The sequence below is a fragment of the Tachypleus tridentatus genome, chromosome 13 (assembly GCF_004210375.1).
Source record: "Tachypleus tridentatus isolate NWPU-2018 chromosome 13, ASM421037v1, whole genome shotgun sequence".
NCBI classification, from domain to species: Eukaryota; Metazoa; Arthropoda; class Merostomata; order Xiphosura; family Limulidae; genus Tachypleus; species Tachypleus tridentatus.
The window spans coordinates 227,835,299-227,851,150 of record NC_134837.1 but is presented as its reverse complement, the minus strand read 5'-3'; the positions used below and the strand labels follow the sequence as shown (position 1 = coordinate 227,851,150).

General features: G+C 34.2%; 1 protein-coding gene across 9 annotated transcripts in view; it reads right to left on the bottom strand.

Annotated features, from left to right (window-relative positions):
* Ocrl (Oculocerebrorenal syndrome of Lowe) overlaps positions 1-15,852 on the bottom strand; it is a 162,724-nt gene that overhangs the window by 96,825 nt on the left and 50,047 nt on the right. For all 9 annotated transcript variants that reach the window (XR_013021788.1, XM_076483029.1, XM_076483033.1 and 6 more), the window contains one exon: positions 9,122-9,265. Coding sequence is in view for 8 of the 9 variants with exons in the window: in XM_076483029.1 (XP_076339144.1) it covers positions 9,122-9,265 (144 nt within the window). In the remaining variant the exon portion in view is untranslated. The remainder of the gene's footprint in view (positions 1-9,121; positions 9,266-15,852) is intronic.

Below are 15,852 nucleotides of genomic sequence, written 5' to 3'. Positions count from 1 at the left end.
CAAAGAGGGGTGATGTATGTTGGGAAATTTTGAGGAGTTGTGCAATAGGTGAAACAAGTTCTCTAACCTTTTAAAAGCACACACCAACCCCAATTTATTCCATACCATGACAAGCAGGAACAAACCTCTTGAAGCTTTATTTATGATAGTCCATGAATGGTTGCCCAACATAATGTAGTAATACCACTCAATTAGCTTCTGGGTGGTCTTATGGAATATCTCATTTCCATAGAGCCTGTTGCAACCTAGATAAAATATAATGAATTAGCAGCTGCTACTAGAGAATTGGTTTCATGAAAGCACACCTCTCTTAGCAACACTCACCAAAGAATTGGATCCTTTGAAAACAAAGTATAAGACCCTGAAAGTTAAAGAGAAACAAGAATAGCACTGAAATACTCACCACTCTATATAAACTAATGGAAGTGATTAAGACAGCTACTGGGGTAGTCAAAAACACTCAAATGAATATATTGTCAAGTTATTCAAATAATGTCAGATAAAGGTATTGGGGAAGGTTCACATACGACTGCATGGCAGTACTGACTGACTGTACTGTCCAGACAGCTGCTTGTTTTATTCCAAAGACTTTGACATGTTTTCCACAATACTTTCATTCATGGTGCAGTTCTGCCTGTCAAGAAGCATGATAGGCTCAAAAACATGACTGCAATAACTTTCATGGGTACCTCACTCTTTTCAACTACATTACCTTCCAGCATACCCATGCCATGCACAGCAGATTAGACATCAAAGCCAAAAGGAATCTTGGATAAGTTCACAACTAACATCACTTCTTCTATCAGTTTGATAATCTTATGAGACAAGATTCGGAAGGTCAGTGAGAAGTATATTTCCCAACCTTTTTCTATGTTACTCTCCAATGGCCTGGAAGTTGTTGATGTCCAATGCATTGCCAATACTCTTGGCAAAAGCTTTAATTGTACATCTTGCACTTCTATTTCTTCCCCACCTTCTTGATCATCAAGTCTCTGGCAGAGTGATATTTTCTTTTCTTTCAGGCTGATCATCTCTATGACTACAATCACACCCCTTTTTACTGGTGGAGCTCAAACTTACTCTTCGTCAGTCTGATGATGTTCACTATGAGAGGTTGCACCATCTCTCTCCTGCCTCTCTTTCTTTCTTCTGTTTGTTTGTTTTAAATGGATCTGGCAGGATGTTATTTTTTCTGATCATTGGTGCTGGGTTATTTTCCTTCCTTTCTTTCAGCCTGAAAAGGATCCCAAGATTCCTTCTAACTATCATGCAATTGCTTTGACTAGCTGTCTTTGTAAGGTCTTTGAGAGGATGGTTAATGCTTGTCTTGTTTGGTTCTTTGATTCAAACAATTTTCTTTCACCCACCCAGTGTGGGTTCTTTCAACAGTGTTTCACTGTGGATCTCCTGATTTGACCTGAACACATTGATCAGGGAAGCCTTCCTGAAGAGGGAACAGCTTGTTTCCATGTTGTTTGAGATTCAGAAGGCTTACAACACTATGTGGGTATTACATTTTATAGGAATTCCACTCTTATGAGTTATGTGGCCATTTGCTTATTTTCATCCAGAATTTTTTACCAGACAGGCAATTCCAAGTTCATGTATGTTTGACAATTCATTGTCCTTTTTCACAAGAACTTTGAGTCCCTCAGGGCTGTGTCTTGAGTGTCACATTTTTCAGCATCAAGTTTAATGCCAACACTACACAACTTCTTCCAGCCATTGCAAACAGGCTCTATAGAGACAACTTTGAGGTTTTTTGAACAGCAGTTTCAGACTGCCCTCACATGCTTGTTGGAAGGACTATGGTAAATGGTTTTACCTTTTCTTTCTCCAAAACCATTTGCATGTACTTTTCTTGCTAATAGGGTATACACCCTGATTCTGAGCTCTGTCTCAGTGATATTGTTCTTCCTGTGGTTCCCGACACAAAGTTCTTGGACCTTATCTTTGACAGTAAGCTGACTTTCATTCCTCACATCAATTACACTGCCCTGCATAGTTTTTGCTGCTTTGAAAGTAACAATTATTTATATTTGAAAAAAGTACACTGAATCCAAAAATGACTTTTAGTAGTAACTAGTTTTCTTGTTTTTTTCAGATTGAAGTTTGAAATTTAACTGCAGTAAGTATAGTGGTATAATGGATTGCACAAAATGCAGGTATAGTCCAAATATATTCTGCTGTATCTGTGACATTTTTGCATCCAAAAAGCAAAGAAGTAAAAATTAATGACTCTGTAAAAAGCATATATCATGCATATTTTGGAATGAAGCTGGGTGATCAAGACAAGGATTGGGTTCCTCATATTGTTTGCTGTTGTTTTTTTTGAGAATTTGAGACAGTGGACAAAAGGTTCAAGAAAGAAATTAAGTTTTGGAATCCCTATGATCTGGAGAGAACCCCAAAATCATATCAGTGATTGCTACTTTAGTATGGTCAACTTAAGTGGAGTCAAAGGCAAAACAAAATCTTTAACTGAATACCCAAATATACCAGCCATAAGACCTGTTCCTCATTCAGATTAAATAGCACTTCCTGTATTTAAAGGGTTACATGCATCACCAATATCAGCTGACTTCAACCCAGAAGGTTCAGGAAAGGATATTGACTTTGCACAAGATATTTCAGCTAATCCCAAGGCACCCAAGTTATTTACACAAGCAGAATTGAATGACCTTGTTTGTGACTTAGAATTAACAAAAGAATCTGCAGAACTTCTGGAATCTAGACAAAGTAGAAAAAAACTTGGTCCAAGTACAAAATTTTCATTTTACAGATGCAGAGAATGTGCTTTGTTGAAATACTCTGAAATGCACAAGTTCATATTTTGCAAATATGTACCAGGCTTGATTGAGCACATGGGTTGTCCGTATAGGCAAAGTTAGTGAAGACTATTTATTGATAGCTCAAAAACTAGTTTGAAATACATTTTGCTTCATAATGGCAACAAGCTAGGCTCTATTCCTATCAGACATTCCATTCATCTGCATGAAAGTTATAAAATCTAAAAATTGATTCTAAATAAAATAAGCTATAGAGAACACATGTGGACAATTTGTGGAGATCTAAAAGTTATTTCTATGCTGCTGGGTCAACAGTCTTGTTTCTTGTTCTTATGGGCCAGTTGGGCCAAGAGTTAACATTGGATAAGAGAAAACTGGCCAGTAAGAGAGAAATTTATATATGTAAAAACGGCTCATTTGGGTTGAGAAAATTTTTTACGTAGAGAAGTGAACAACGTTTAGACCTTCTTTGATCATCGTTTGTGAACCTGACGATGTCCGAAGAAGGTCAAAATGTTGTTCATTCCTCTACGTAAAAAATTTTCTCAACCCAAACGAGCCGTTTTTACATATATATTTCTACAAGTGGGTTTTCTCGACATCACTGATTAAAGAGAAATTTGTTATTGGAGAAACAACTGTCACAAATGAGCCACTAGTATAACCTTCTAAAATATTGCTTCTGCTACTTCACATAAAGTTAGGTTTGATGAAGCAGTTTGTGAAGGGCTTATCTACAGATGGTGCACACTTTCAATATGTCTGCAATAAACTTAAGACTGAGCAATAAAAAAACATAAAGCTGGTATATTTGATGGTGCTCAAATAAGAAAGCTTCTTAAGGATAAACAATTTAGTCAGTCACTGAATCCTATTGAAAAAAGAGCATGGTTAGCATTTGTTAATGTCATGAAGAACTTTTTAGAAAATGTCATATCTGACAACTACAGAGCACTAGTTAAGGAATTACTTGATGCTTTAAAGCATCTAGGCTGCAACAGGAATGTTAAAGTTCATTTTCTGCATAGTCATATGGAATACTTCCCAAAAATTTCAGTGGCATCTCAGAAGAAGGTGAAAGATTCTATCAATACATAAGAATGATAGAGAAGCGATACCAAGGGTGGTGGAACATCAACATGATGGCAGGTTACTGCTGGTATCTACAAAGAGATAACTCTAAAACATTTCACACATGAAGTTTTAAAAAGAGAAAATTCACACCCTAATCATCTCGGTGTTTATCTATGAACAGTATAATATAATTTTCGTTATTAATATGAAAATCATATTATGTTTCTTTTAGAAACTCTTCAGTATTTCAATAAGTTCTTTTTATTTTATTACACATTTTTAAAACTGTCAATATGTTTCTTTGTCATTGATTTCATTTAGAAATATGCACCTTTATTTCTTCATCTTTTAATCATATATTCTAAGCAGTTTGTAGCAGAGGTAATCAGTTATCATGTATTCTGGTACAATGGAAATTTACTATATTAGTGAATTTTTAAATGTAATTTGTGAAATACTCAGACCTGATAGAGAAAAATGAAAGTCGTTTTTCAAATTCAGGGCCATTGAATTAACTATAATCAGGTCTTAAAACTAAATTAGCAGGAAAAACATTTCCAGATTCAGGCTAGTGGTAACTACGTGTCAAGAGTACACGAGTGCTGAACATCCTCCGTCCTCTCTCTCACATCCTGGGGAGTGAATCAATGTTATTTGTTCAGAATATATTGTGCCATCATTCACTCCAAACTGGACTATAGATCTCTGATCTGTGGTTCTATCAGGAACTTGGCCTCAAAGATACTGGAACCCATTAACCATCTGGGGTTTCTGTTCTGTATGAGAGCATTCTGTACTTCTCTGGTTCAGAGTTTGTATGATGAGTCCCATGAACCACCTCTTCACATCAGCCATCTGCAAGCTTCAATCCTACCTGCAGTTGAGTCTTCCTTCCTCAGTGAGCTATGCTCTTTTGAAATAGTTGAGCTGTTATTCTTTCATTTGATCTTTTCATTCAGGCACAGCTGGCTGAATTGGGTGTGCCACTGGATGATGTTGCCGTCTCCACTGATCAGTCCATTCTACCATGGATTATTATTACCATTCTTACCTCTGACCTTTCTTTGAATCATCTAATGAAGGCAGATACTCCTGAATGGAAGTACCATGTTCTCTTTGCCCAATTTCTTTCAAACCATTCTTCACTTTGGTTTACATGGATGGTTCAAAATCAAGCTACTCTTTAGGACCTGCCATGGTTTGTTGTGACATGTTGGTTGCTCATAGGACCCCATATATAGTTTCTGTGTTCACTATCAAGTTGTATGCCATTTCTCTTGCATTAAATTACATAGAAGCTACAGAGTACACAAATTATCCTAATTACACCAACTCTCTTAGCTCTCTACAGGCCCCAGAATCACTCAGCATTAGTTCTTGCACTGTCTCATCTATGTTCAAAAATTGACTGGCCTATTTTTCTTTATCTTCTTTCTGCATCCAGTTTTTCTGGATATTTGGCCAAGTTAGTATTTGCAGGAACAAGCCTGATGACACTGCTGCTCTGGTGCAGTTAAAGCCATGCCTGCATATGGACTATGGTCCTGTATTGAAGACTCAGCTTCGTTCCAGTTGGCAGTCGACTTGAAGTGATAAACATTATGACAAGCGTTTCCAGATCAAACACTGTCATTCTTTTGCCGTTTTGTTTTTGTAAGCATCAGAGGATGGATGTTATCTGAATTAGGCTAGATATTAGTCAGTTTTTAAGTCATTGTTTCCTTTTATGTGAGAGAGATCTACCAATATCTGGCCTTTGTAACACTCAAGTCACAACTGCTTTCATTTTATTGTTGTACTGTCATTACAACCATGAGCAACAGCACCATTTTAGACATGTTTTTTCTATGGATTTATTCCTGATGATGGACAGTTTCATTGATGATGGCCACACTGTCCAACTTGCTTGTTTTTAACTTTCTATGAGCCATTGGCCTTTTTTGTTCTATCTTAACTCTTTTACCCAAATTTTGGACATTGTTTCATTTTAACTCGACTTACTTTTATAATAATTTTACTTCTACGTTATTTTTTTACCAGTTGTTTGGCACAGATGGTCTAGTTGCTTTGCACCAATAACCAACAAAAACCAATCAACCAACCTGGTTGCCCATTTCTTAGGGAAAAATAACCCATCTGACATCATAAGCAGAATGATATAGCATCCTATGCATGTAGGTCAGCAACAATTAAAAATAAGCTCCAGGGAAAGGTTAGGTAGCTAGGATAGTTGTCTGGAATAAAGGACCCAAAACAACTTGAGGGAGGTGGAGAGTATTGTGGAATCAAAGAAATTTTTGTCTCTGGTACTGAATGGTAGTCAAAATGGGCACCTTATATGGGGTGACAGTGGAAAATGCAAAACCCTTACTAAAGAGTCAGATTGAATTAAATGTTATGGTTGGCACTTCTGAATTGAATTGGGTTCAACAACCTCCTTGCAATAAATTCATTGCCAATGAGTATGCTATTAAGTTGATAAATGTCCATCATGGGATTAAACAAAGCTTAAAACAGATACATGGGTACTTCAGAAGTGAAAGCCTGACATTGTGTGAAGAATTGCATAACCTCCATGCCTGAAGCTTGAGCTTCTGGATAATCTAGGATGTGGTGATCATGACTGTCTCCACAGAGATGGTCAAAGATGAAGTGGAAGAGGTCAGCTGAAGCACAAACCAGGATGTAGCTGCCAATCCACTGCTATCAATCAGACCCAACATTGTGTTGGAAGGCCTCACAGTTAATATCTTAGGTGACATACAAACTGGAGGGAAGGCCTAAAGTTGTAACCTCATCCCATCCCGATAGAATGTATCCATTGAAAAACCTAAGGGTGAGGTATATGGAAAGTTAGTACAGTGATTTGAGAGGAGTGGTCCTGAGAAAAGAGAAAAAGAAATGGCCCTAGACCAAGTGTTCCCTTGATGGGAAATGCAAGATACCACCATAGAATTGTCAGTGTGAAGCTTCCCCTTAATAAGCCCAGACCATAAGGCATCATGTGATGAAGAGCAAGAAGGTCTGACTGTTGAAATATGTCCCTCATCTCTGAAGAGAGGCATTCATGAAGAGATGGACCTCAAGATGAAGTGATGGCAGAATAACCCATATTTTACTCATGTCTCAATCTAACAACCCCTCAAGATCAAAGAAAAAGATCCTGAATGAGGAATCCAGTGGATTGATGTTTATGATCCATTGATTGCATAAAGACCACTGAAGGTATCTCTAGTATCTTGTCTCTAATGCATGATGGATTCAAGTGATGCTCACATTCACAAATGAGATAAAGCCATCCTTGCTGTGTGAGGTGAGTAAGTATTAGACTTCTTGTTCCATAACATGAAACTGGATGAGATGAGATTCTGTTAAGCCCAACTGAGATTCATGAAGAAAAAATACCCAAACTGATGACATACTGTCTTGGAATGAAAATAAATGTCTCAGCTCTGATAATAATGCTTTCCTTGGATGTTTCTAAAATTAAAATATAGATGTGACATTCTAACAATTGAAGAGATGGTGACAGCAGTAACTAGTTGTCCAACAAATAGGATGTGTACAGAACTATGGAATGGAGGTGATGAGAAAAAGCCTCAATGGTTCAGCTGAACTAATGTGGTGCTGATGTTAGCTCAAAGGTAAGAAAAAAAAGCCTAAAGTATCTGATACTTGTGCACAAAAAATGCCAACAATGGCAAAACACCACCACTATGACAATATGTATATAAAAGCGAAAATATATAAGTTAGACCTCCACAATCCTAGTAAAGAAATCCAACACAGAGTAAGGAATAGGTCACTTTTGAGCCTTGGAGAATATGGAAATTGATACAGACAAGCAAGATCAATGATTGAACACTAACTACCAGTATTCTTGGGTCCAGCAAACCAATTGGAATAAATCCCTAGATGAACTGACACAATACTCTCTAAAACCCAAGACCCACCAAGACCTAGAACTAAGTTGTGAAATCTGTGGAAGACAGAAACCCTACAAATTGGGTTAATAATGGTGGTGAAGATATGAACTGAATGACTGATCCTGACTCGAGGATCTGTAGTACCGATGGATTCATGGTTAAAGTTTACCATACACCTTAAACAATTATTGGAGCCCAGTCCCCACAGACCTGAAAGATGTACATTAGTCACTGCCATCACCACTGGTAGCATTCTGACTGAACAGCAGAATCTATTCTGGATACCAACAGACTGAAGGGCTGATGTTAGGGGTCAGAACCCTCAAACAGGAACTGTACTATGAGTCTCCTGTAGAAGCTGATAAAAGAGAATATGTCAACTGCAACAGGTATGAATACATAAAATGACAATCAAACTAATGTGCATGCCAACAATGGTTCCAGCTCATTACAAATGGACTTGATAACTCTGAAGTTTTGTATGAGGATGTGTAATATTAGAAGTTGGATGGAAAAGACCTAATGTGCATCCATGCCAGAAAGAATCCAGAAATTCATGTTGTATATTGGACTGCCAAACAATTTTTTTTTTTTTTTACTGAAAATCAATTAGGCAACATGAAAAATATCTGATGATAATGGCATAGAAAAACCCAATAGTGAAAAATTTGTTGAGAGAAAGTGATAACATTATTTGAATGAGATGTTTCTATACAAGACCAGGATAGCATGTGCATTTATGTAGATCAGGGGTTCCCTGATCATCAATTAATTTTCATGTCGCGAGTGCCAAAAGGTTGAGAACCCCTGATGTAGATGGAGAATGTCATGAGACAAATATTGTCAAGGGCAAATAAGTTGGGTATAAAAGATTAGAGTAAGCAAAAATAAAAACAATGATTAAATGGGCAAAGGAAAAAACTCTGGCAGTTAAGTACCGTAAGAGGAGGTAAGTATGTTTTGAGATACTAATTTCTCAAATCTCATATTTTCACCATTTAATACTGAAGACTAGCCTGCAATGGTATGAAACTGGTAATATAAAGAACATTGTACATTGCATTTAATAGATATATAAAAGCAAATCAATTGTAAGCTTTATTTAAACAGTCAATACATATTGCTTTGGTAAATGATATATCAGTTTAAATATCTGAAATCAATTTTTATCATGTAATTTTAACATACAAACTTGCCTATGTTAACATAAAATGATCTTTCTTTTTACATGTCATCATCTATTTACATTCAAACGAATGAACTGGTATTCATTATTCTATTGTATGAACATTACTTAAGATATTATAGTAAAAATCAAAACTACCAACTTACCAGATTTTAAAGAGATTGAACCCACTGAATGGTGTGAAACATTATCATCAGAAAGGTCAAACCAGAGAGTATGTGGTACATTAACTGGTACATAAGCTTGCAGCCAAGAAAAACTTGGTGATGGCCCAACTCTCAGTGAACTAGCTGAATCAAAATAATAATATGCCACTGTTCTCACATCCAAAATATTTAATGAGAATAAAAACTTATAATTTATAGAGCTATACCATACGCAGTCCTTGAATAAGACAGCATAAATTATAATGTTATATAAAAATTTACAATATACAAGTTGAAACAGATACTTGTAAAGAAAACTCATATAGCATCATGTAAGCAACTGTTCTTCATAAGTTTTTATAGTCCAAATTACTAATCATGCTAAAATATTGATCAATTTTACTTTAATTTTACATTTTTAAGATCTTATAAGCAAAGGAGCAATTGTATTTCTATTAATGTTTTCATATTAATCTAACAATAAGTGATTCAAAATGAAAGATAGCACCAATGTATATATTAAAATTGTTTACAATTGTTCTCATTAGTTATGTAGTTCATGTACCTAATAAGAGTTGTGTTAAATTTCAATCATTAGATATGCTTTATTGTAATTATTTTATATTCAACATTCATGCTTTTTTTACAGTGGATCTTTATTTTTCAACATGAATTCTTGATGAAGAGAAACCAACTTGAAATAAAAACGTATCACAAAACAGCTGGTATGGGTATTAACACCTTTACTGATAAGGAGAGAACAACATTTCAACATTCCCAGCTCATCTTCAGCTTGAAAAAGTTTGAATGTGATCGTAGACAGACACACCTAAGGGAAAAGAGTATAAACAGGTATGGGACTGTAGGGGGCATTGCAGGTGGATGTTAGGTTTTTAATTACTATAAGTATAAAGATGTTCCTTTATATTGGTTTAATTTTAGGTTTTAGTTGCCGTATAAGTAGGGCTTCTTTGCATTTGTTTATATTTGTTTCCCTCCTTAATATCCAGATGTTTTCTGTGGTTATGTTGTGTTTATTTGAGTTGCAGTGTTCAAAAACGTGTGAAGGTGTTTTTTTTTTGTGTTCTTTGAATCTAGTTTCCATTTTTCTGCTTATTTCTCCAATATAGAAGTCATGGCAGTTGTTGCACTGTATTATATGAATTATGTTGGTGCTGTGTTTGTCAGTGTAACTTTTACATAGTATAGACTTTAATTTGAACCTGGTTTTTGAATAAATTTGGTGTTTACTGAAATGTTGAATTTTTTATAAGTTTTTTCCAACTGTTGGTTATTTTTTTGCTGATATTGGGAACATATTGCATGCAGCAGTATAAGGTTTTGTAGTTTGTTGTATCTTGGTATTTATTGTTGGTCTATGTGTGTATGGTTTTTTAAAGAAATTTGTTGATGTTGATGAAGTGTTCTTTTATTTTGTTGATTTCATCATTAATTTTATCAAGTGAACATAGTTTTGAGGCTGTGTTTATTTGGTTTCTTAATATGTTGAATTTTTATTTTATTTCATGTGCTGAGTCCCTAGGAATGTATAATCCAGTATGGGTGATTTTTCTGTAAATTTCTGTTTTGAATTGTATATCAGCTCTAGTGATTTTGAGGTTAAGAAATGCTATTTGGTTAGTTTTTTCCTGTTCACAGGTGAACTTAATGTTGGGGTGTATAGAGTTAGCGTGATTGAAAAAACTAAGTGTGTGTTCTGTAGATGTGAATCCAGCAATTGTTTCATCAACATACCTGTACCAGTATAGTGATGGGTGTAAGACTGAATTGATTGCTCATGATTCAATCTGTATCATAAAAATGTTGGCTTGAACTGGTGACACAGGATTCCCCAAACTTAGGCCATTTATTTGTAGATAATTTTGGTTACTGAATATACAGTTAGTTTTGGTGGTAGTGAATTCAATAAGGGTTGCTAATTGGTTGCTGGGGGTGTGTAGGAATTGGTTGGAGTCTTGAATATAAAGTTCTAAAGCTATCTTGCAATTGTTGGTACTTCTATAAAGAGGGAGATTACATCAGAACTGGCCACTATGTAAAAACTACACTGACAAACACAACACCAACATAATTTATAAAATACAAGGTGATAACTGTCACAACTTCTATATTGGAGAGACAGGCAGAAAAATAGAAACTAGATTCAAAGAACACAAAAAAAACAAACACCTTCACACGTTTTTGAACACTGCAACTCAAATAAACACAACATAACCACAGAAAACATCTGGATATTAAGTAGGGAAACAAATATAAACAAAGGCAAAATCAAAGAAGCCATAGTTATTCAGCAATTAAAACTAAAATTAAACCAATATAAAGGAACACCTTTATACCTGTACTAATTAATAACCTAACATTCACCTGCAACACCACCTACAATCCTGTACCCATTTATACTTTCGTCTCTAAGACGTGTCCATCAACGGTCACATTCAAACTCTCTTTCTTAACCTGAAGATGACCTAGGAAGGTTGAAACACTGTTCTCTCCTTATCAGTAAAAATGTTAATACCCATACTAGTCATTCTGAGATACATTTTCTACATGAATGTTCTGTATGAACCCAATATTATGCATATTGATGAATATTCATTTTAATACACATCTAAAAATACTTGTTTTGATAGCTTTATTTTTTAATCATCTTAACTCATAATGCCATTAATCACTGTATGATAACAGTGATGATTAAATCTTAATGAATCAGATAAATATACAACCAAACCTTAAAACTACATCTGAAATTGTAACAAGAAACATCTGGAGAATGTACTTCCTATTTGTTATGAGAATTTATGAAGAAATGAGAGAGATTTGGTAAAGAACGTGCAGTAAAACTGAATAAAATGCAACACATAAGGTGAAAAATAACAAACAGAAACAAATAAGACCAAAATTTGTCTTATAAAAAATAACATCAGTGATGAATGGAAAGTTAAATGGGCAGTAGATGAAAACCCCAAGGGTCTAAAATTTGTTTGTTTCTGGGTCCTGAAAGCCTAAATGAGGCTTAATATGCAAATTTTTGATTGCTGGTTTATCTCTGGTAGGTAGGTATGTATTTCATTACAATGATCATACCAGGCACAAGGTGTTACATTTTACAGTTTTAATTAGTATCAGTATTGAAAATGTTTTAATAGAGAAAAAACAATGTCAAAAGTGACATATGGAAAGCTTTTTGAGAAATGTACTTTACAACAACAAAGGAAAAAGTTGGTGCCACTTAGTGTATGAAACTGAAAATTCACATTTGGTTTTTAATTTATATAAAATCAGTGCTAAACAGAATACCACTGAGAAAGTTTTACACCCATTACTATCACATATACCACATGTATAATAAGAGATAACTAAAACAAGTTTATGGTATTGTAATTATATTAGATAATTAGATACTGTTACCAGACCTGGATCCTTAAAATAATATGAAAATTAGGCTTAATTCATGGAAATTTGAACATGAATAATTTATTACACACATTACAACCACTTCTCATAATGCTCAAAAAGAAGTAAAAAATTTATGTAAGTCATTCACTCCAAATACCCAACTTAGACAGTGTAGTGTGTCTATTAATATGTGAACTGATGATGATAAAAAAAATTATTACACAAACAAACTATGCACTATGTTGTTAAAAACTAGAAGCTTTGGAGTAAAGATATTTTAAAGTGCAAGTTTCAGGTATGAAAGGAAAACTAGCAACAATATTAGAAAAAGAGGAAAAGAAAGAACTTGTCAAATTGGCTACAAACCAGATATTCTATTAAAACTGATTTTTTGACTGATCATGGAGCTAAAATTGTACATCAGACTAAACTGCAGTTCACATATAACCAGTCCAATTTTTAAAAAGCATTTTCTCAAATGAACTTACCTCACAAACATTTATTAACAGTTCAAGTTAGAGTTAGTTGCATGTGTAAAATTGTCTGGAATACTAAGTATTGTGAATACAACCATTTTTCAGGTGTTTGAGTCATGCTGGTAAAGCAGACTAAACATGTACAAGTCTTTTGTTGACATTGATTACAAAAACATTAACAAGCTATCATCATAGATCATCAAGAACAAGAAAGAATGGTTTACATTCATCAAAATACTCTACAAAGGCTAACAAGATTTCTTCAACACCTTCAGGTAGCCTTGTTCAAACTCAAGAGTGACATTGTGTTTGTTTTTTTCCATTTCAGACTTCAAGAAAGAGAAGACCAAAAAGTTGCCACCTCAAACATCAAGAAAAGCTATAACAAAGGCCAGAAAGGCACACGGCATCTGAACAATCTCACTACAACCTTGGTCTCTTCTTCTTTGTTTTGGCATCTTTATCAATCAAACAACATCCTATACCATTGTAATTCTTAGACCCTTAATGTGTTTTCCTGATTCCTTTCTCCAATTCACTATCTGCTCAGCTGAATGACTTAAGAACCTTTTTCTCATAAAAGTATATCCATCACCAAACATCTCCATGAATTAACCTCCTGCTTTGATTAAACGTTTGCATTCAGGCTTAAGTTTTGCAATTCCCTTGAAGTTATTGAAAATCTTGTGAGTTGGGTGAATAGAAACAACAGTTTCTGACTACCTCTGGTTATCTTTAAGGTCCCTTTGGGACCTGAAAGCTTTAAACCTAAAATACCTGCCAAATTCTTTTGTTCATTCTCAAAGGTGATGTATACCCAACCATTTCAGTGATTCTAATCAAAAGAATTACTTTACTGAGTTATGATAACATGATGGTCACTGATTCAGATGATTTGGTTGCATTTGAAAAATTGGAACAAATAAATTTAAAGAAGAAATTTTCAGTACATAAATTACACAGGATGACTATGTTTTATGCTGCCAAATTTCCAACAATTAAGGATGTTTTCACAACAAGAAATAATCAGGGATGTGCAATATTTAATGAAGGAGTTTAATACTTTTGCTACGTGCATATTTTTCTGCACGTCTGGAGGTTCTAGTGAATCACATTTAACTATATTCTTATTAATAGTATACATATAAATTAGATGTAAAATTGTAGCTAATGATCTAAATTTATTATATAAGTTATGAGTTTACAATTTTATAAGGCAATAGTTACAAAAATCCTCAATTTTCCTAGTGTGAGAATTGTTACATTTGCTCTTCAGGTTTCACCTCCCTTTTCTGTAACTTATTTACTACCCTTTTAAGAAGTATGGAATTTAATGTAAACTACTTGTTATAATGTTCTCACCATTCAGATGAAACATATTTTTTGTAGTCTTCACTCTTATTTGATTGCAGAGCTATAAAGTACAAAATCAGACCTTTCTCAACCTGTCACATACTATCTTTCACAAATTGCCAATTTAATACTATGTTATCTATAACCAATAGATAGCCAAGGTTTTAACCTGTCAAATGATATATCTAAAATGATCTTTTTCTATATCAAAATTGTTTATTTTGCTTCCACCTCAAATTTTATTCACATGGGAAACACATTGATGAGCTCTTGTTGCACAGTCATAGGGCACTGTCTGCTTTCTACATGTTATTATTCTGTCTTTTGGCACATTATTTTTTAAATTAAAAATATTTAATGCAGCAATTAAATTAGCACAAAAAGTAAGGTTAAGTGTCTTCGACAGTAAATATCAAACTTTTTAGCTTATATGGCAGAAGTATTAGACATAGCTCAAAGAACAATAAAATAATAAAATTTAAGTATAAACTGTTATGGGTTCATAGCTATTTAAAATAAATAAATGTGATTTTAAGACATCACAATTTAAAGACATTCTGGCAGGAAAAAGGGATAATTTACTCTTTTTTTTTCTTGTTGGTGTTTATGAGGTCAGTTAAAATGACCAACTTTATTTAGAATTAAGACAGAAAAAATAACAGATAATATATAAAGTTTTCCTGATAAAAACTTGAAGTTTATTTAGGAGGTTGTAGAGATTATGAAATTTGAGATGTAATATGAAAATCACATTGTACTCAGAGGAATCAATACTTTGACTCCACACAACCATGAAGAAATATTTTTTGAAAATACTTCATTAAAAATTTTTTGTCTAAAAATGACATAATGGTTACTGAAACCTGGTTATATTTTTTTGAGATACACCCAACATATTAGAGAGTATTGAAACTATAGCAGTTAATTTGAAGCCACAAACTCAATTGATTCTATCAAGCTTATAGTAAGAGCTAAATACGATAAAGAGTTGAAACCAAGTTCAATTACAGATAGCAAAGAGGTGTAACAATCTCAACACTCATACCAGTTTTGCACCATCAACAGTACAGTGGAAAAGCACTGAACTCAAGAAGAATTCCAATCATAGCAATTACCCCTTTGTAACAAAGCCTAAAATTTCTGACTTCACTATATTTGTAAATCTAGCCTTTAGTAAACTTTCACTTCATCTCAAGAAATTTCTTGTGAATTGTGCTACTGCATAATGACATCATTATGCAGCATAAGTCCTCCACCAATATGAGAGTGAAACACCTTCCAGCACATTAACCCTCAATGCATTTACACTCATGCATCTTCATCTTTGATGAGGTAAGGAATACTAATATGCACAAAAAGGGGGAGTATGGGTGAGAATCTGTGTGTGTGTGTAGAGACAAATACATTTTCAGCAAAGAAAAATATTAACTTATGAAACAATTCCAGATCTCTTCCTACAATTAGTTAGAATTTCAAATAGATGTG